The 21,205-nt window shown below is 40.6% G+C and overlaps 1 protein-coding gene across 1 annotated transcript; it reads right to left on the reverse strand.

Annotated features, from left to right (window-relative positions):
- Positions 1-4,879: 4,879 nt before the first annotated feature.
- On the reverse strand, positions 4,880-20,601 carry WNT1 (Wnt family member 1). Its single transcript, XM_069760228.1, has 4 exons — positions 19,720-20,601; positions 12,716-12,975; positions 12,248-12,513; positions 4,880-10,896 (listed from the first exon to the last, which is right to left on the reverse strand). Exons 1-4 carry the CDS (start codon positions 19,818-19,820, stop codon positions 10,405-10,407), a joined length of 1,119 nt encoding a protein of 372 aa, XP_069616329.1. The 5' UTR covers positions 19,821-20,601; the 3' UTR covers positions 4,880-10,404.
- Between the last annotated feature and the right edge of the window lie 604 nt (positions 20,602-21,205).

Here is a 21,205-nt window from a genome sequence, read left to right on the forward strand (position 1 = left end):
GCTGGTTATCAAAAATAAGGGGGATCTATTAAAACCAGGCTAAAAACACGTGCCAAAATGCACTTTCAAAGCATGTGCTTTTATTTATTATAACTGCAGATTTGCCTCCTCTAATGCAAGTCTATTTGAAATTCCGCACAGAAGCTCGAAAAACCCGCACCGTAGGTGAGTTTACGCAGCATAAAAAAGAAGCACAGTGGGCATGAGATTTCTATTAATTCCTTCCACTGTGCTTGTACTGTACAACACATAATTTAGGATGCAGTGTAATTATGCTGTTTCCAGGACACCAGTAATACAGATCGTCGGCACCCAGCCTAAAACCCAATGACGCGATGCGGCCGGTCAATCACAACATGGCTACGGCATTACCATGTATGGAAGACAATCCCAGCATGTTTATTGGCTGTCCATGAGCTGAGAAACATATGAGGCGGTGACTTGAGCATGGGGCTCGAGCATCCGCGATCCTCGATCGAGTAACGGGCGTACCCGATCACCCCAATGCTCGATCAAGTATCAAACAGTGGCAAGCACGCTCGCTCATCACTAAACAATAGTAAAAAAAACACATAATTTGTGGTCAGACAAATGGACATCACAGATCAGTGGCTACTGCCACTGTATGTATAGCAAAAATATGTTTATTATTTTGCATGTAGAGGGCACCCAGAGGACAGGAAGGAAGTTGTAATCTGCCAATTTAGGTCTTGTGCTGTTTATTTTACACTCTTCTGTCGGAAGTCAGTGCTGTAGAGAGAAAAGACACAAGGCTTTCAGTATTTGGCCTGACACCCTGGAGTTGTGCCCAAGATGCTTAGACCTAGCAATACTTCTGAACCCATTATATGACTCATTGGCATACTGTATGTGTGTTTTCTAAGGTCTATTTTGATCCTCTGTAATAGAAAGAAATTGTATGATGGAGCAACACTTATCTCAGAACATTTAAGTTAGCATTGCATTATCTATCTTAATATTTTGAGTGACAAATATGAAGAACATTCACTTATTAATCTATATGGCATGTTTCATCAATCAATGTACACCATACATAACATTTCTGCCAATGATCAACTGAGTGCCAGTTGTTACCTCTGATTTCATCCATCTGTACATACATCAATGTGGTCATCTCATACACAGGCATTGCAAAATAACAGAAATTAACACTGGCCACACACATGCTCACCACACTCTGAGTTATTGTCGGTCATGTATTAACAGGAATCTGTAAGAAGAAACTGACTTGTCATTTTGAGGTCAAGTAATGACATGTTCCATGATTAATTTATATATGCTGATGTGGACTATGAACGGAAATGTCATTTTACATATATGAATCAGATCTTCAGGCTAAAAATTATTTCTGTTAGGTACATTTACTCTCTGAGTTTAGGATTCTCACTACGATAATTGCTAAGACTTATTGACCTCTATCACATCTAACAGCTTCAAATGGGAAAATAAGCACCAAACCAAAACAAAAAAAGGGATTAATTACTGTACCTTAAATGAAGTCAACAGGTAAGAAGACCACATTGTTGTCTTTTTGCAAAAATGTTGCCAGCAGAAATCCATTGCCACTAAAAGACCCCAGATGTATGGTTTGATTTTCAACCTCAGAAATTTCTGCAACATATTTAATCTATGACTATACCCAGGGCCGGCTTCAGGTTTCTGTGGGCCCTCAGCGAAAGAGTCTCAGTGGACCCCTTTAACACATACCACAACTAATGATGCACAGATACGTCAGGGAAATATAGGAATAGTACAATGCCAAAGATTTCACTTATTACATTACGTGAGTGATATCTATTGAAAATTTTACAATACCATACAGCAGAGTGGATTTATGCAAGTCAACCACTTATGTGTCAATTTTTGTGACCTCCTACCCCCTCCCTCTGCATTTTAGTCAGCATTTTAATCTTAGCTGAACTCCCTGCAAAGAAATAAACTACACTCAATGAATATGAACATATTCTCCTTCATCCTTCACATATATCACCCCCCCAGGGCCCAGCCTGCACCCTCATCCTTCACATACATCACCCCCCGGGGCCCAGCCTGGCTCCTCAACCTTCACATATATCACCCCCAGGGCTCTGCCTGCACCCTCATCATTCACATATATAACGCCCACAGTGCCCAGCCTGCCTCCTCATTCTTTACATATATCACTCCCCCTAGGACCCAGCCTGCCACTCATCCTTCACATATATAACGCCCACAGTGACCAGCCTGCCTCCTCATTCCTTACATATATCACACCCCTAGAACCCAGCCTGCCCCCTCATCCTTCACATATATCACCCCACTAGAGCCTAGCCTGTCTCCTCCTTCACATATATCACGTGCCCCAGTTCAACATTTTGTTTACAGCCAGAAAAGCACTGGAAGAGGAACTTATGGTTACAATGACCCCATGAAGCCACTGCGCTACTGCCTGAGTTGAGGCGCGAGAGTGTCCTCCCTGCTACTTCCTTGTTGGAATCTCATGGCGCATGCCCCTCCCCTTCTGCTAGCATAAAGACCTGAGGAGGAAGTGATGGGGCAGCAGCAGGATGGGTCCGCCACCAAGGGCAGGACCGGGCGGAAAATGGATGCCGGTGTTTGTCCAGGGCCCCAGAACATGCTTCGATGCATGGGTGGTGACGCCGGCCCTGAATATACCCTATTAAGTCATGATAAATGGGGGATGCATCCACAAATAGTAGCACTGGGTTAGAAGATGGAGGTGCAATGGGACAGGTGCAAATTTGTGTAATGTCATAAACTGCAAATCTGCTAAAATAGCTTATATAATAAATGTAAATGTGCTATATTTTGCTATATATCTTTGAAATATGTATTTGCCACTTTTCATTGAATAGTTGAAATTGTATCTACCCCATCATCACATATTTTATCTATGAGAAAACAGAAAACAAAAACTGCAAAATACAGAAGAAGAAATTCTGCAGTATTTGAGAAATGTATATCAACTATATCTGTAAAAAGATGTAGCGGGAGAAAAACAGGTTTGTGATAGCTGCCAATTACTGCCGCCAACGTGACTGTGTCATTGACACGAGCTCCTCACCTGCCTTCCCTTTACCTCCCAGAGCCTGGATCAGAGCTGGTCCGCAGCTGTCTTGCCTGACCTCAGCCTGAGGTTACTAGGACAAGGCAGAAAAGCTCAGGAGGACCTCGCCCTCACAGCTGGTAATTAGCCCTCCCCCTCTTACATATAACCGACCTCTGTAAATTAAAAGCAGAGCTGGAGAAAAAATGAGCAATTTCCCTGTGTGTCCTCTTGCGTGACGCGTGTGTTGTGGGGATATTGGGCTTTTCCCAGGAACCACATCTTCCTTCAGATGCCAGTGTGTGTCCATCTGCAATGAGAGCACTGGCTAGGTACAAGGGGGAGAGCTACGCCCAGTCTGGATCTAATTGGAAGCAGGTGAAGAACATGCTGAAATCCTCAGCTTTTATTTTGGGATGGGGACATCTCCCTCATTAATCTGTCTCTTGTGCTTTCTTTTCGTATAGCTTTCGGTCCACAGGCTGCTTGCTGGAATGTGACTACTTTACAGGACAAAGACTGGTCATTTATAGATTGCTCCATATATTTCTTATTAAAGCCCATGTTATGTTGTGCGACTTCACTCTCATAGAGGTGTAAGGTCTACATCATGGAGGATGAACCCTTCACTGGTGTCTCCTGGCCGATTTCAGCACCACCACTATGGACAGCTCCCATTGACACCTTACACACTCTAGTTCACCAGGTCTAGTTTTTCTAATATCAAAGGGAATCTGTCACCAGGTTTTTGCCCCCTAATCTGAGTGCAGCATAAAACAAGAGCAAAAAAACCTTGAATGCAGCAATGTATCACTTACTGAGCTACTTTGTGTGGTTTTGATAAAATTGCTATTTTATTAACATGAGATTTTAATTACAGGACTAATAAACCTTCTGCCATGCAGTCCTTTATATTCAAGAGCACTGTATATCGCTGTCCCCACCACTGATTAACAGGTTTCTGCCTATGCACAGTGTACACAGAAAGTGGCCAATCAGTGGTTTGGGCGGGGTCACACAGAGCTCAGCATTCAGAGAACTGCTAGATCTGCAGCAGATAAAACAGTTTTCATCAAAATTACACAAGGCATCTCAATAAGTGACACGTAACTTGAATCAAGGTCTGTTCCGCTACATCATACTGCTCTGGTGACATATTCCCATTAAACGAGTTGTGCAAAGTTTAGAAGTCGATCTATCAGATCCCAAGTGAACCCCCAGTGAAAGGAACAGTAGTAATCTCTTCGTTCATTAATGTTCTGGCCTAAACAGTTCTAAAATAAAGAAGTCATCCCTCTCCATAAAGGCTTGTGCGCACAACCATATTTTCGGTCCGAGTACTATCCATGAAAAAAAACCAGATTGCACTCAAACCAATGTTATTCAATGGGGCAGTGCAGATGAATGATTTTTTTTCACTGACCGAATCAACACATGAAAAAAAAAATAGTGGCATGCACGGTTTTCTTCCATAAATTGGTGCCAGAAAAAAATCGGATGCCATATCACACATGCCAAAGTCACTGATTTTTACAGATACATTGCAATTCTGTGACATAGGAAACGGAATGGCCTTGTAATGATTAATAGCTGCTGCTGTATAAAATGGATTGTATATGGATAACAAGTGAGGAAAAAAAATCATTCCTCTTTTCTGAATGATTTCTGAACAATTTTTTATAATGCGGTGTGAACCGAGCCTTACAGTGGGCTGTCTCTTTGCTACATGCACCATTCACACACATACAACTTAATTAATAGAGACCTGAAACTTACATACGGTAATTAAAAGAATAGCACAGACACCAGTTTCTGGATATAAAAGTAGTCACAATAAATAATTTTATTTACAAATCACAAATAACTGGATGGCTATTTACAGGTAATATTGAGATAATCTACATCAAAATATAATTCTAGATGTGCCCAAAAAATATCAGCTAATTTATACAGTATAGTATAGTACAGTAGAGTAAATAAGGCATACATTTGGCAATACGGTTGGACGGACGCCATATACTGCAGCAGCTGATAAAATGACAGCGGGCACAGACCTGATATCTAGACACAGTGATCCCAGGACATGTCACGGCTGATATAATGGGTAGATACAGTGCTAGTGACACCAGCCATGGACCATGCTGGTCAGTAAGTTACACGGATCCTAATATTTTAAGTCGTAGGAATTACAATGCGAAGGAAAATAATTTAAAGACAATGGTCTCATTTTAAGATTTACAATTAAGGACTCCTATGGTAAATGAAAAGAATTTAAAGGACCTGTGCAGGAGCATGATTGGAGGACACTGTGGATGGTGTAGGACGTGTCATCTACATGTAGCAGGGCAGAAGAATTGCAATGTGAGAGGAGGTGCCAAAGCAAGATCAGCGATGCCCATAGGACCGGACATTGCCATCTTGGGGGATTGTAAGAGGTGTTTTTTGGGCTATGCTGAAAGAATTGGGGACTTCCATACAGTTTACTAGAATACTGTAAAAGAGGCCTTAAAGGTGGTGGCCGTAGATTATATCGGGAAAACCCTTGACAGATTCCCTTTTAGGATTCGCTCACACTTGCGTATAAATCGGACAGGTGCAATTTGGTTAAAAAAAAGACTGTTCTCGGACCAATGTCATTCAATGAGGCAGATCTGCATATTTTTGTCTCAGCTGTACATGGCATGAGAAAAAAATTGAAGCATGCTGTGATTTCACTCGGAAATAGGTACAGTGCAAGAAAAAAAAAATCACATGCCATACAAACCATCAGTATGTCATCTGAATTTTACTGATACATTATAATTCTGTAAGGCTAGGTTCACATTGCGTTAGTGCAATCCGTTTAGCGGATACGCTAACGGATTGCGCTAACGCAATGTCCAAAAAGGGATCGCGTTCGGCAATCCCGCTAGCGCAGATGCCCGATCTCTGCTAGCGAGGAACGGACCCTGAACGCTGCAAGCAGCGTTCGAGGTCCGTCCGAAGCTAACGGCACATTGCAGACGCATGCCAAAAATGGCATACGTTTGCGATGCGTTAGGGATCCGTTAGCACATTGCCGTCAATGCGTGCGCTAACGGATCCGTTACATAGCGTTAATTGCGACAATTGCGCCATGTAACGGAGTCCGTTAGCGGACACCCACTAACGCAATGTGAATCTAGCCTAAGATAGGAAACTGTAAATGATCCTAATAGCTGCTGAGTAAAAAAATGGATTAAAAACGGTTAGCACATGGATGACAAGTGAGAAAAAAAATCGGCCCACTCTCCTGGATGGGAACAAGAGCAATTTTTTATACATTAGTGTGAGCGGGCCTTTAACCTATTCTGCAGTCTACTATGTATTGTAAAAAATAAACCCTATTGTAAGAATGCTTTCTAGTCAAAAATGCATGCATTTCAGTAAAAAAAAAAAAATGTCTTAAAAGGTACCATTGCCCTTAAAAACACCGATACGTTTCAGCTAGCACTCGGCCATGTTATAAGCTAGTGTGAGCGAGGATCAACTTCCTACAATGAAACTACGTCATGTACAGATTCAGAACAGTGGAAAAGTCACAGGTCAAGATGTAGTTTGAAGCTTAGGCTGGAAATAGAATTGGGTGCTCCATTTGCTCTACCTACACGCTATGCTTAATTATGGATATCGTTATCATTTCATTATTTGTTTGTTTCATTACTGTGATGCTCAGAGTTGAGGGGATCAGGCAAAATTTGAATTCTTCTCTTCGCAAAATTCCATTTTGAGATAAGTTATTCTCCGTGAATGTAATGTCTCTCCAGATATCAGAGCATAATAAATATAAAAAAAAAATATTTATGCTCACTTTGCTGCTCACCTTATCTAGGTTGTGAGTGCTGAATTCCTGGAGGGTTCTGCACAGGTGCGCGAAAGGTCACTCACAACATAATGGTTTCATGATGTGCGGCGCGGCCTAGCGCGCGCATGCGCAGAACCATCCCAAGCCTCATCAGGATGTCCTGGCCTAGCGTGAGAGATCTGTGGATTTCAGCGCTCGTGGAAGTGATAAGAAGATGGCTCGACAGGCAAACGGTGAGGAGCAAAAGGGTCAGAAAAGTGACCAGAAAGGTGAATCTACATTGTTTTTTATTTTTTAACCTTCTGAAGACCCATTGTTGTTCAGAAACACAACAGCCAGCAGCCACCATTTTGCGAATTGCAAAAAATGTTCATTTCAGCAAATGTAGATTTTTGTAATATTTGAGTAAAGTTAAATTCCACTCAAATATATTCGCTCATCTCCAGTAGACAGTGTTACTGTACATTAGTGGTATAATATATGATTCTAGAAAATAATATTCAGTGTAAAAAAAAATATCAAAACCGCACAACTATGAAATAATGAAACCATTATCATATTAACATACACGTTTTTACGTTTTTGTTTACCTACAAGAATGAACCTGGCTTTCAGGGTTTTCATAGTAACATGATGGATAGGACATATTACCATAAGTAAAGAAAATAGTGGCATCAAATCATATATTTCACAATTACTTTCTTAAATGTGATAAATAACATAAATCAATGCGTCCCCAAGCCTTGTCACAAGACAGGCACAGGCGGGTCATTAAAGGAGAATTACCGGAAGTGCTATATAAAGACCATTTACTGCACATGATAAGTAAGTGTCCTCGTGGCAAGACTTCCTTTTGTGTCACCAAAAGTACACTAGTGACTTAGGATTGTCATGTGTGGCACCGAAACCACCAGAACAAAGTATGGGAAGCATCGTCAGTGGACATAGTAGCACTCAAAACACTGGTCTGGTCCAAAGTATATTATTCAACATGTTTGTGTATAATAAAGGGCCTTAGGTAGTTATTCTTTTAGAGGACCGAATAATAGCAGGCTTTACCTGATGAGCGGTCACTGAACATCCCTTGTCAATAAAAAATAAGCAAAGAAGAAGAACTTAAAGGGAATCTGTCAGCAAGATTTCACCACCAAACTATTTGGGGCATGTAGCTCTTTGAAAAACAAGTCCAGCAATTCTTTTACATGGCCAGCTCATTCCTCCGTTAAAGTTATAGTAGATCGGAAGCCTCTGTGACCCCGGTTCTATTCCCCGCCCAGTGTCGCCACCTTCTGCTTGACTGATATCTTCTATGCTGTGTGATTTCAGGCAAAGCAGACAAGCAGGAGGAGGCAGTGCTGGGAGGGAAATAGAGCTGGAGTGACAGAGGCTTCAGAGCTTCAGACTCAATTGCGTATTAATGCAAATGTTGTTTTCTCAGTAACGGAGGAATGGACTTGCCATGTAAAGGTATTGCTAGACTTGTCTTTGAAAGGACTACATGTGCATATAAATAGTTTGGATGTGAAATCTTGGTGACAAAAATCCCTTTAATTAAAGACATTGCCTCATCTGAGATATAATTTTTCCAAATCATCCCCAAATGATCAACTGATTGCACTAAGTTAAACTCCTGGCACACGGGTGATTTTGTGGGTGGAAGTTGTGATCAGCCAGGCAGCAAAATTTTGATTCAAAGTATATAAAAATAAAATGTAATTTTTATTAGGATCTGTAGTAATATAGCTACTGATGTATTTAGTGGTGTTAAGGGGACCACTGTATTGTGTTATTTATTTCCAATGGCTATTTCTAACCTCAGCACGAGTGGAATTGTCCCATTATTTTTCTTAATCTTTAATTGTGGAACAAAATGTCATTTGTTCATTATAATCTACAACTGTTGTGATATAGGGAATATAAGAAAAAAAATCATTTTGCAATTGTAAAAGTGCATTTAAAGAAAAACTTTGCGCCTTTGTATTTAAAGAGACCCTTTACTACATTTTTTAGTTGTTTCCCTGATTCTGTAAGTTTTTCTTTTCGTGTCTATGCCCCTTTGTTTAAAAGCTATGATTTCCCCCCGGTAATGATTGTGTGAATCTTCCATCCAACGAATTTGGCCTATTCCACAGAACTTCCCTATGGGCATGACCATATTTTTGATTGGTAAATGTCAAAGGAGAAAAGCAAACGCACACAGAGAAGATCTGTGGTACACGTCCAGTTGATTGATGGGAAGATTTGCACCTTATTAGGTCAGATGCACACGACCGTATTTTCGTTCCGAGTGCGTTCCAACAAAACATGGGATCGCACTAAACTAATGGTATTCTATGGTGCCACATGGGGCTCTAGCCTTTATTTGGAAGAGAGCCTCAGCAATTGGAGGAGACATTCAGTTTAAATTAAAAAAAAAATCCAGTGAAATGTCCTTTTTAAAGGAAACATTTTTTATAACTAATTGCCTTGTGTGACAGTTTTTAATTTCTTCTGCTTTGAGTTCTTTGGTGCTGCGCTCATAGAGGGGAACAATTTGGCCCATTCCCTAAACAAGGCCTGTGAATACCAGATATTGGGGATTCAGCATCTTCATTTTTGTTCCCACCACTTATCCAGCTGAGTAAGTAAATAAAACTCCCTTTGTCATATTCACATCCTAATATTATTCCCAGTGGGTATTCTGTCACTTTGCTTCTTCTCGACAAACATTCATTCAAGTTTTAAAGTAGCATTTACTCCTACAGGAATTGCAGTTGCTTTGAGCAGCTCATTCTTTGCCTATCTTCACTTACATGGGTCTCTTTACTATTATCCTGAGATGAGTTTCTTGGGAAGCCCTAAATATATAGGCTTTGTTAGATTTAATCTTCTTAGCATCTCCTCTTCATAACACAGGCTGCAATACTGTTGATACTAACACTGTATCAAGAGGCTGTTGCACTATTCAGTTGGCTATGAATGACAAGATGAAATATATTGTGGCCTTATTGTTATAACTGGAAATATTTAGCCTTAAAACCATCACATCTTGCTTCTGAGTATAATTGTTGTCCTTCTGGCTAGCAGAACAGTAGCTGCTATGATTCATTTTTTCCAATATTTGTCTTGAGGTACCTTGGTTTGGCATGAATCCCTATGTAAAAGGTACATGAGGTTAAGCAAATAATACTGTTATCAGTGCAGGATTATCAGTGCTAGCTGAAAAAGTCTACAATCTATGTACATTGACTGAATTGTACTATACAGTTCTGTACGGCACCATGGATTTATGTATTATTTTGTGATATGATCTCAAAGAACTCCAAGTTGAAAGTCTGTGCATCACCTTTGAGTTATAATAGCAGAGCAGTAAGTCATGTTCCCGATTTATTCTGCATGCAGTGCCAGCCTTTACATCTTCATGCTCCAGTGCTAGTCCATGACCTAAAATCAGATTGCTACTGCTCCCAACACTTGAAAATAGAGGCAACCCAAAGTGGTCGTTTACTCAGTGCAGAGGATAGGAGAGTGATTTTCACAGGCACTCGTGGACTATTTGTGTCGTAGTGCAGTTCAAACAGGTGACATGACAACACCAGTGAAAGGTGCAGTGACACCTTTCTGTCACCTTCTCAGCCCGACTCCTGTAACCTCGGCCACAGCACAGAAGTTCACAACCATCCAGCCCTAAAGAAGTGCTGTTGCAAATTCGCCCTGTTGTACCTGGTGTTCCTGTCTTTTCGCTTGGGCTGCAGAAGTTTGGAGACTTCTCAAAATACACCAGATCTCTAGAAGAAGGCATAGCATGAGAAGGGTTCTCAGGTTCCAGATGTGGGAGATCACTACGAGAACTTCCACGGTTGCTGCCATTGTTACTGTATGTGACTTTGGAGGCACCATCAAACCGATCTTTCAGAGCATCCCCCACTGCCCGAAATGGAGGAAGACGCATCCAGCAGGTACGAAGAGAGCAGGATCCTGACATTCCGTGACACTTGCATTCCTGACGCATCTCCGTCATCACAGTCTGCAAGATACAATACAAAATCGTTGAATAAAGCAGTAAAATAATTCTGAGTTGTACTCTAACTTTCCTTTTGTTAATCAAAATTAAACTTTGATGATCCTCTATAGTTACTCATCTTACAAATACACGTACTGTGTTTTAAGGAATAGAAATTTCAGCAAAAATGTATTTGTTTTATTGTTATGTTCAGAGTTAGAACATTGGGTAGAGTAGATCCTAATTCTGTGGGAAATTCATGTACCGATCAGTCATAACATTAAAATCACCTGGTTATTATTGTATAACGTTCACCTAAAGACACAAAAACATCTGCAACCCATCTAGGATCGGAATCCTTAAGACGTCTGACAATGTCCTTTGGTATCTGGCACCAAACATTAGCGGCAGATTCTTTAACTCCTGTTAGTCATGAGGTGAGGCCTTAATGGTGTGGGCTTGGTTTTTAAGGCATTCAATTCAAATTGGGAATTTGGAGGACATATCATCACTTTGAGCTTTTTGCAATGTTTCAATAACTATTTATGAACAATTTTTAAAAGTTGGCAGGGCATATTAGTGTAATAAAAAAGGGCCATTGCCATTAGGGGATACTGTTGCCATGAAGTGGTGTACTTTTTCCACAAGAATGTTATTCATGATGGAACATGTCAAAGTAGCAGTCTTATGATCGCTGGTACCTGGGGTTATCCCTGACCTGGCCAGTTTCTTAATTTCTCTATAGTCCAATTTTGATGCTTATGTGCCTAATCTAGCAATGTTTTAGTGGTGCACAAGGGTCAGCATAGGTGCCTCACTGCTCTGTGCCTACACAGCCTCATATGATGCAACTTATGATTCACTGTGTGTGCTCTGATACTTTTTTATCATATCATTAACTTTTCAGCAATTTGTGCCACAATGGATTCTCTGTGTGGTTGGACCAATTGGACAAGTTTTCACTCCCCACTCACATTAATGAGCCTTGAACACTCATGATGACCACAATGCCGGAGCACCAGTTCTTCCTTACCAGTTCCTCAACCTTGGGTAAGGTACTATTAACAATGGCATAGTGGGAAAACCTCACAAGTCTTGCTGTTTTGCAGTTGATCTGAGCTAATCATCTAATCATCATAATTTGGCATTTGTCAAAATTGCTCAGATTCTAACACTTCCCCATTTTTATAGCTTCCAACGTATCAACTTTAAGATGTGGCTACATCCCTTGACATGTGCCGTTGTCATTAGAAACTCAATGGTATTCACTTCACCTGTCAGTGGTTTTGATGTGATCAGTGTGAAAATTGGATTTCCTTTCAATATAATAAATTAGATTCAGTGAAATTAATATCGATGCAAAATCTAAACTTACCATTCTGCCAGCTTGGTTATTGTGTAGGTTTACCAAATACTTTAGGTCTCTCCCTCTTTCACTGGAGTCAACAAACTCTTTTCCTATGAACCTTCCAAATTCAATGTTGTCACTGCAGCCTCCCCAGTGCCAATCTGGTCCTCCAGGGCCTCGACGCCGGTAATCACATGAGCAGGATTCAATTGAACCCTCTGAACAGGAACGGGCCACAGAATGGGTTACACCAGCACTAGTGATGGCAAACACAAAGGCAGTCTCCCTGCAGCCTGCAATAGGTGGAAACATCTATTACTAAGGGTATACTTACACACATTTAATGGGCAATAACATAGAGAAGTAAATATAATTTTGGAGACACATTTTAATGAACTTCCAATCTTTAACCCTCTATGCAATTAACTTGTGTGCAGACAAACAAGTGGTGCCCTATTTGTACTTATTTCTGCATGAATATAATTTATCCCTTACCTCGGCTAATTATTTTGCCAAACACTTGATTTCCAGGTCCAGTAGGACAGTTCCAGCGACGGTTTCGAAATTGCCACTTGCATTCTCGGATGGCACTGAGAAGCCCACGTGTAATGCTTTGTAGGATGCCTGGGTTTTGACGTATTAGTCGTCTTTGTCTTCTGCTTAAGAGTTGAAGACTTGGATCTAACACAAGAGGAACTGGGCCTATGTCTGTTCCTGGGAGCACATTTCCATTGGAAGCTATGTTTACTATACCCCTGAAAGATATAAGACATGTTAAACAATACAGACTGGCGAGCATCAATACATTCAATCAAATAAACAAGAGCATATAGACTGAGTAGGATGCTGTACTGGTTGTGTTACATGAAAATATGTATATATATTGAGTACATTTTTCTGCATTCCTTATGCAAATACAACTGTGTGGACTGTTGACAGCCATACATATGTCTAGTTATACTTGGACTATCATACTCTGTAATCATAGAGCTATAATAAGTATCACCTCGGCTTTCCTTCTGCACCCTTTACACTTTGGGCAACCACATGACTCTGTTATGTGCATACAGATGTGTAAGTCACAGTGTTGTGTTACCATAGCTGTGGTTAGATGCATATCGATTGATGAGGTAAGCAAGGGAAGTGGAGAATGAGATTTCATATAATTCATAGTATGGCTGCTTTGTGGGTTCAATCTAATGAAACAGTTCACATGAAACCATTCAGACAATGAATTTGAGAACAGGTTCTATTTAAGAAAAAATATAAGTAAACAGATTACAATGTATCATGATAAAGTACAGCAGCAATTGAATAATCTATATCATATACATAATAAGTAATAAGTGGAAATGAAAACAGCTGCATACAATAAGTAACCGTATTAACCCCTTAACGACTGCCGATATGCCTTTTAATGGTTGTAGTTAAGGGTACTTATTCCTCAGCGCTGCTTTTTAACGGCGCTGAGAAATAAGGTTATAGTGCCCCCCCAGCGTTGAAAAATCTCTGGGGTCTCGACTACCGGGGTAGCTGAGACCCCGGAGAATGTGATTCGGGTGAGTTTTTACCATCCCCAGTGTTGTGATCGCCATTATTCACGGAAAAACGGCGACTGCAAAAAAAAGTCCGATTTCCAATTTAGTTCTCTCTTCTCTGATAAGATCTAGCACATCAGAGGAGAGAGAAATTGGGTTCCTCAAGCCACCCCAGTACCTCCAGTGTCTCCCTGTCTCTCTGGCTCTGTCCCCCAGACCTCGGCGTCTACTTCCAGGAAGAAAATGGCTGGCGCATGTGCAGTGCGCCTGCCGATATCTGCCGGCCAGCACCTGGCAACAATAAGAGATTTTTCCTATTGGTTAATGTTTTAATCACTGTGATAGATCCAATCACAGTGATCAAAATAAAAAAAATAGTAAATCAAACCCTCCTTTATCACACCCTTAGTTAGGTAAAAATAATAAAATAATAAAATGTATTTATTTCCATTTTTCCATTGCGGTTAGGTTTCGGGTAGAATTGGGCTAGGGCTAGGGTTGGGGCTAGGGTTAGGGTTGGGGTTATAGCTAGGGTTAGGGTTGTGCTAGGGTTAAGGTTGGGGCTAGGATTAGAGCTAGGGTTAGGGTTGGACTAGGGTTGGGCTAGGGTTAGGGTTGGGGCTACAGTTAGGGTTGGGGCTAGGGTTAGGGTTGGGGTTAGAGCTAGGGTTAGGGTTGGGCTAGGGTAAAGGTTGGGGCTAGGGTTAGAGCTAGGGCTAGGGTTGGGCTAGGGTAAGGTTTAGGTCTAGGGTTGTGTTGGGGTTAGCGTAGTGTTGGAGTTTGGGTTGTGCTTAGGGTTATGGTTAGGGATTAAGGTTAGGGGTCTGTTGGGATTAAGGCTGTGTTAGGTTTGGCGTAAGAATTGGTGGGCTTCCACTGTTTAGGTACATCAGGGGGTCTCCAAATTCCACATGGCGCCCGCCGTTGATTCCAGCCAATTAAGTGTTCAAAAAGTCAAATGGTGTTCCCTCCCTTCTGAGCCCTGCCATGCGCCCAAATATTGGCTTTCCCCACATATGGGGTATACTCAGGAGAAATTTAAAAAGTTTGGTTCCAAAGTAAAGTTTTTGTGAGAAAGTAAAATAATAATTTTTTCTATCCACATTGCTTTAGTTCTCATGAAGCACCTGAAAGGTTAATAAACTTCTTGAATGTGGTTTTTCGCATCTTGTGGGGTGCAGTTTTTAGAATGGTGTCACATTTGGGTATTTTCTGTTATATTGACCCCCCTAAACTCACTTCAAATGTGAGGTGGTCCCTAAGAAAATGGTTTTGTAAATTTTGTTGGAAAAATAAGAACTCACTGGTCAACTCTTAACCCTTACAATGTCCTAACAAAAAAATTATGTTTTCAAAATTGTGCTGATGTAAAGTAGACATGTGGGAAATGTTATTTATTAACTATTTTGTGCGATATGACTCTGATTTAAGGGTACAAAAATTCAAAGTTTGAAAATTGCAAAATTTTCGCCAAATTTCCATTTTTTCATACATAAATGCAAGTCATATCAAATATATTATGCCACTAACGTGAAGTACAATATTTCACACAAAAAAACAGTCTCAGAATCAGTGGGATCCATTGAAGTGTTCCTGAGCTATAAGCTCATAAAGTAACAGCGATCAGAATTGTAAAAAATGGCTTGGTCATTAAGCACAAAATTGGCTCTGTCACTAAGGGGTTAAGCCTTGTTGTAGTTTTATGAGCCTCATGTGGAGTAACAATATAACTAGTGATGAGCGAATACATTTGGCACTACTCATTACTCGCAAGAATAATACAGTATTTGGGCTATTCGTTACTCGGCGAGAAATTAGGTATTTGCCTCGGTATATTCTAGTGACCAACCAGCATGTTTTGGTGCTTTATTTGCAGCCAATGAACATGCTGGGCTGACTTGCCAATCACTGTAATGTCGGCGTCATCTTTGCTGTGGCATTACTGTGATTAGCTGGCCTTCCAGCATAATAGGGGCTATATAAAGGCTGCCAACGTCATCTTGCACACATTGCAGCCAAAAACAGCGTAGGGAGAGCGTAGTTTCAGCGTAGGGACAGTGAAAGGAGCATAGGGAAAGTGATAGGAGGTTTCAGTGAGCGTTATTTATTTCAAAAAGCTCTTTAAAGAGCTGAATATTGTCAAGATTAGTTGTTTGTTAGGTGGGGATTCAGTAGGGAGAGATTTAATAGGAGGGAGGTATGGTGGGTGAAAGGCAGGCACCTGGGTATTCTCATCATTGCAAGTACATGCTGCAGCTCTCTGCTATTTTCCACTTAAAATACCTAATATGAGTCAAGCAGTTGTGCCAATGGCGCAATCTGGGTAGAGATAATTGTATGTGACAATTTAGCAGGGGCAATAATCTTCATTACTCCACATTTGGAGTCGGTCAGCAAGACGATTGCAAAAAAATTATAATTTTCTATTATTTCAAAAAACAGCATATCTTTATCTAGGAGTTGTGCGACTGGTGCAATCCCGATACAGATAATCTTACGTGACAATTTAGCAGGGGCAATAATATTCATTATTCCACATTTGGGGACACTGTGCATCATGATTATCCTCCACCTCTTCAGAAATGATTTGACCTTCCCCAATGTGGCTTTATCCTGGCTGTGGATGCTCAAATGTTTGGGCATCACTGCACTCCACCTCTTCATGACCCCTTTAATGGTGCATGTTGAGAGGCCTGACAAATTACAAGAGAACATAAACAGTTCCTCAGATTGGCCAGCACTGGGGTCATATGTCTTCTGGGACTGTTGATGGTGGGAGGAAGGAGGACCAGGTTGAGTATTCAGAGGCCCAGCCTCTTGCCTACTGAGACTGGACCATGTGGAAGTCTTCGTGGTGCTACTTGTCAACACACTGAAGCCTTTGTTTGCCATCAAACCCACAACATCCTGGCATTTGTCTGGGTTCAACAGTGGTGTACCGCGCTGACCACATTTTGACAGGAAGCTAGAACGAGATCCAGTCACCTTCTGATCTGTAACACGGCATCAACAGGCCCGAACACATACACAACCCTTAATTCTTTCTCATATTGAATGCTTTATGCTTATAAAAAAAAATCCTGGCTTTATTTTTGACAAGTACCCTCACAGAGGTGTTATGTACAAATTCAATATATCTAGTAATGTGTGGCAATTTTTTTAATGATATCAGCTGTATTACACATGGCAACAGCAGACTCACGAAAATTAGAGATAAATAGTCATGGTTGCGTATATCTGCAGGCTTTGCGCCAGTCGCACAACTGCTAGACAAAGATATGCTATGTATTAAACCAATAGAAAATTCATAGGCTTGTGCAGATTAGTCAATGGCACTCCTGTCCCTTTCCCTTGAGGAGGCTGCTTCCAAGTAAAATGAGGCTTGTATATGTTTTTGACATGGGTTTCAGGGCTGGCAGACTGACCACAATACAGACCCTTGCTTGCATACACTGTACTCAGAATATAATTCTAATGCTTTTGGTGTCTGGTAGAATCCAATTTACTGACATTAATCATACAGCTTCCTCAACTCCTGTATTATATTCACCTTACAGCAGCTTCACCCGCTATGACAGTTGTTCCATTGGGATCGGGTGGCAAAAATGAACTATGGAGCAGGCCTTATGCTAATTGTCAATGAGGGCCGATGATGACATGGCGGTGGACATGGTGGTGGGGGAGGGCAAAGCCCAAAATTCAAATGGGCATATTTTAGCTGGCATTGTAAAGGTATGGGGAATATGTATTCCACTATCTGGCTAACTACTTGGCATAAGAGAGGGACCTCCCGAATGTAGGAGTGAGAGCTATTCCAAATGTGTGATACAGGGCCACCTGAGAGCCCTTACCAAACTCAGGTTTCACGGCATCTGCTGACACTCTGCTAATTGTCAGCGAGGGCCTCATTATCACATGGCGGTGGACATGGTGGTGGCGGGCAAAGCCCAAAATTCAAATGGGCATGTTTTAGATGGCATTGCAAAGTGATGGGGAATATGTATTCCACTATCTGGCTAACTATTTGGCATGAGAGAGGGACCTCACAAATGTAGGAGTAAGAGCCCTCACAATGTTAAAGTAAAAAAAAAAAAAAAAACGCTCCATGTGAACATATGCTGAAGGGGAGGTATAATTTTTTTATTTTTTTATTTTGCATTACTTACATGTAATTATGAAGGAAGTAATGTTTCTTAGCATTTTTCCCTTTAAAATTTTTGGGGGGTTTGGTAGGTCTTTTTAAAAATCCATAAAACCAGTGCAATAGTCTGACAACATCATTCCCAGATACCATATGTGAGTCAGAAAAGCATGCAGGCATCTTCTCCATGTTGTTCCCATTTAGTTTTAGCTCTTTCCCATCCATTTCAGCTTTTTTCCCATGCCCCCAGACATGTTCATTGGGTCCAGCAGAAAAATATCCGGCTTTCCCATTGACTTTCATTGGATTAGTTTTTTGGTACGAATACACGAATATTAGAAATTATTTGGACTGATTTTCCTGAATCCGAATATTTCACTATTCGATCATCACTAAATGTAACAGTACTACACTTAATAATTAATTAATTCAACCATCCATTCATTCATTCGTTACATGTAGACAAGTTAACAAATCATATAGCTATTTCCGCATTTGGTTTGCGTAAGTGAATATTCAAAAATAAATCAAGATGTTATAATTCCCATAGATTAGGTAACATCCCATTGTAGCATGCAGTCAACAGGTGTCAGTCAGTGTCACTAATATAAATAACAGTAATCATCCTAGATTTAAAAAAAATGTAATATTAGTAATTATTATTTGCACCCATTTTACATTATACAGCACAAAATAAGTCACAGAATGGGCTATTTTCCTGATTATAGATGGGATGCACTCAAGCTGGATGGAATCATTATTATTAAGATAAGTAGCACTACTATTATAGTTGCTATGATTATAGTAGATGCAGATTAGGTTTATTGATGTACTTAATACAGAGGTAATATCCAATGTGATATATTATGTATGGTAAATGAGGCACAGGTGTGAACAGGTGCAGAGGGATATAGCTGCGTATAGTTCTCGTTTGGAGTGAGTATAAATGATGTACTGATCACATACAATCCACATACAATTATTTGTGATACTGCTGTCTGTTTCAGGCTTCATTTCCCACGATTATTTTTTGGCGAGTTTTTTAACCCGTGTATTTTCAAACAGTAATCTGTTTTATTTAATGGGTGCAGAAAATCAAAAACTCACCAAATGCTCATTCTGGGAACATAGCCTTAGGAACTATTGTACTTGCATAAGTAGAGAATTAAAGTATTTTTTTTTTTCTATTTTTAAATTCAGCATTGGCAGCATGTATTATGAATTATCTTATATCAGCAAGCTGTAATGCTAAATGTTTCTATACATCTTGTCCTATTACATGAAGCTTTGTTGCCATGATTTGAGTAAGGGTGACGTATAGGTGCATTACTACTAGATATTGGTATACAATGAAGCAGGTTAGGTTTCATACCATCTATTTAGCAATTTGAATATAATGTAATTGTTTTCTATCATGCAGATAAATAAGGTACATGCTATGTGCCCTCCTATCCATCATTCGTGCAGTCTGCAACACTCAGCACAGGTGCAATGCAGAGCCTAGAAGTAGCTGCAGACTTGTACTGTGTGAGCAGAGAATTTTCGGCTGAATTAAATTCAGTGTGTTCTCATGCAGTGAGTTATACACATTCATAGATTTACATTTCCATTTAAAAAAAACAAAACAACTTGACAAATATTTATCCAATGCTATTCTCCATTAGGTTTCCTGAAAATATTTTCCATCTATACATTTAATACTGTGATAGAGCTAGACATGTATAACCAGACTATATAATAGTCAGTCCTCCTTATTGTATGTCCTTGTGCTCCACATTTAGCCCACCATGGCACATAGGACCCCAGCAATGACCACTTACCACCACTTGCCGCTGTTGTTCACAGCCATCGTATTGGACAAGGAGGAGAATGCCAGAACCCATAAAGTCTTCAGGCCAACTAGGAAAGTAAGGATCTTCATATCTGCAGTGGATTCAGCAGGTGTTTTTTGCAGGATGGACCAAGTCTCTGGAGGCTTTTGCTCATAAGTTCTGGTCCACCTGAAGACACTACAGATGCAGGCAGCTCAATGCCAGGAGATGCTTTGAGGTATGTTTCATTCAATTTTGAGTTTTCTGTATTTCTATTGTCGTTGTTGCTCCCCCCCTCCCCCCCAAAAAAAGGAGAATGTTGCTATGGCTGTAAATTGTCTTGGATGCAGGGATATGTGAGAAGTAGTGGAAAGTTGGAGACAAGATCCCAGCCAGCACTGAATAAGTAGACCTCAGCTTATGCTAACAATGAGGATCCAGGGACATGTTCTGCCCCTACTGAGTAGGTGACACAGCGGTCAGGAGCTGTCTTTCCATCAGAGGAGGCCAAAGAGAAAGAAGGTGGAGAGAGAGATTAATACCCTTAATGGCCATAGAGACCAGCTCAGTCATTGTACAATTCCTCCCCAATCCTTCTCTGCATGACAGCCACTAAATCCAAAGCAGAGGGGGCAATCCTCCCACCCCCACATCTTCAGATTTTACTTCTTCAACTATGGTGAAAAAAAAATAATTCAGAGCCAGAGGGAGCTTTTTGTGTTTCTCCAGTAACTCAACAAAACCACCTAGTGCATGTTGTCCTATGGTTCAGTAAAATGTCACAATGCAATGTCTTTGGTTTCTCAGCCACTGGCTATAGGGTGGTGCAGAGCAGAAGTTCTGAGGAGCCTCCTAGGTGGATGATTATTGACAGACACCAGGTTCTGTCCCGACTCTGCGCAGTGTGCAGGTCTTATTATTTGTCCAGCAGATCCCACACATTCTTTTTTTTGCCTCTCCCCTTCCTGGAATATCCTATCATACTGACATTAGAGTCTGCTACACGTTGAGGCTACTTTGGGAGCTCAGCATCTCTGAGGTTTCTCTAGTGGCTTTTTCCCTTCTGATTTTTTTTTAAACTTTTGCTTCTTTGGCAGCTGCTTTACAAATGTCATTTTGGTTTATGCTTCTGTTACCAATGTGCTGTGTCCGCTTTTTAGCCAGTCAGGGACTTGCATTGCCATCCTGTGCAGGAAGTTCATTGACCACCAATGATAATAGCACATTATGTCAGCATTAACCTGTGCTTCTAGTGTCGTAAAAACACTATAAATAATGCACTGCTTTAATGTAACTGCTAAGTGAATGCTATCATTAGTCACAAATGATAAATGTCTGTTGGATTTAGTACTGTTCAGCTGACTAATATACCTGTGCACCGCTGAATAATGAATACTCATGAATAAATGTCGCTTAGGCTCATATCCTGTTGAATGAAGTAGATCATATATGTATTATATGGTGCTGTATTTACCATGTCATATAGAAAATGTAA

This window comes from Ranitomeya imitator, chromosome 3 (assembly GCF_032444005.1).
Source record: "Ranitomeya imitator isolate aRanImi1 chromosome 3, aRanImi1.pri, whole genome shotgun sequence".
Lineage (NCBI taxonomy): Eukaryota > Metazoa > Chordata > Amphibia > Anura > Dendrobatidae > Ranitomeya > Ranitomeya imitator.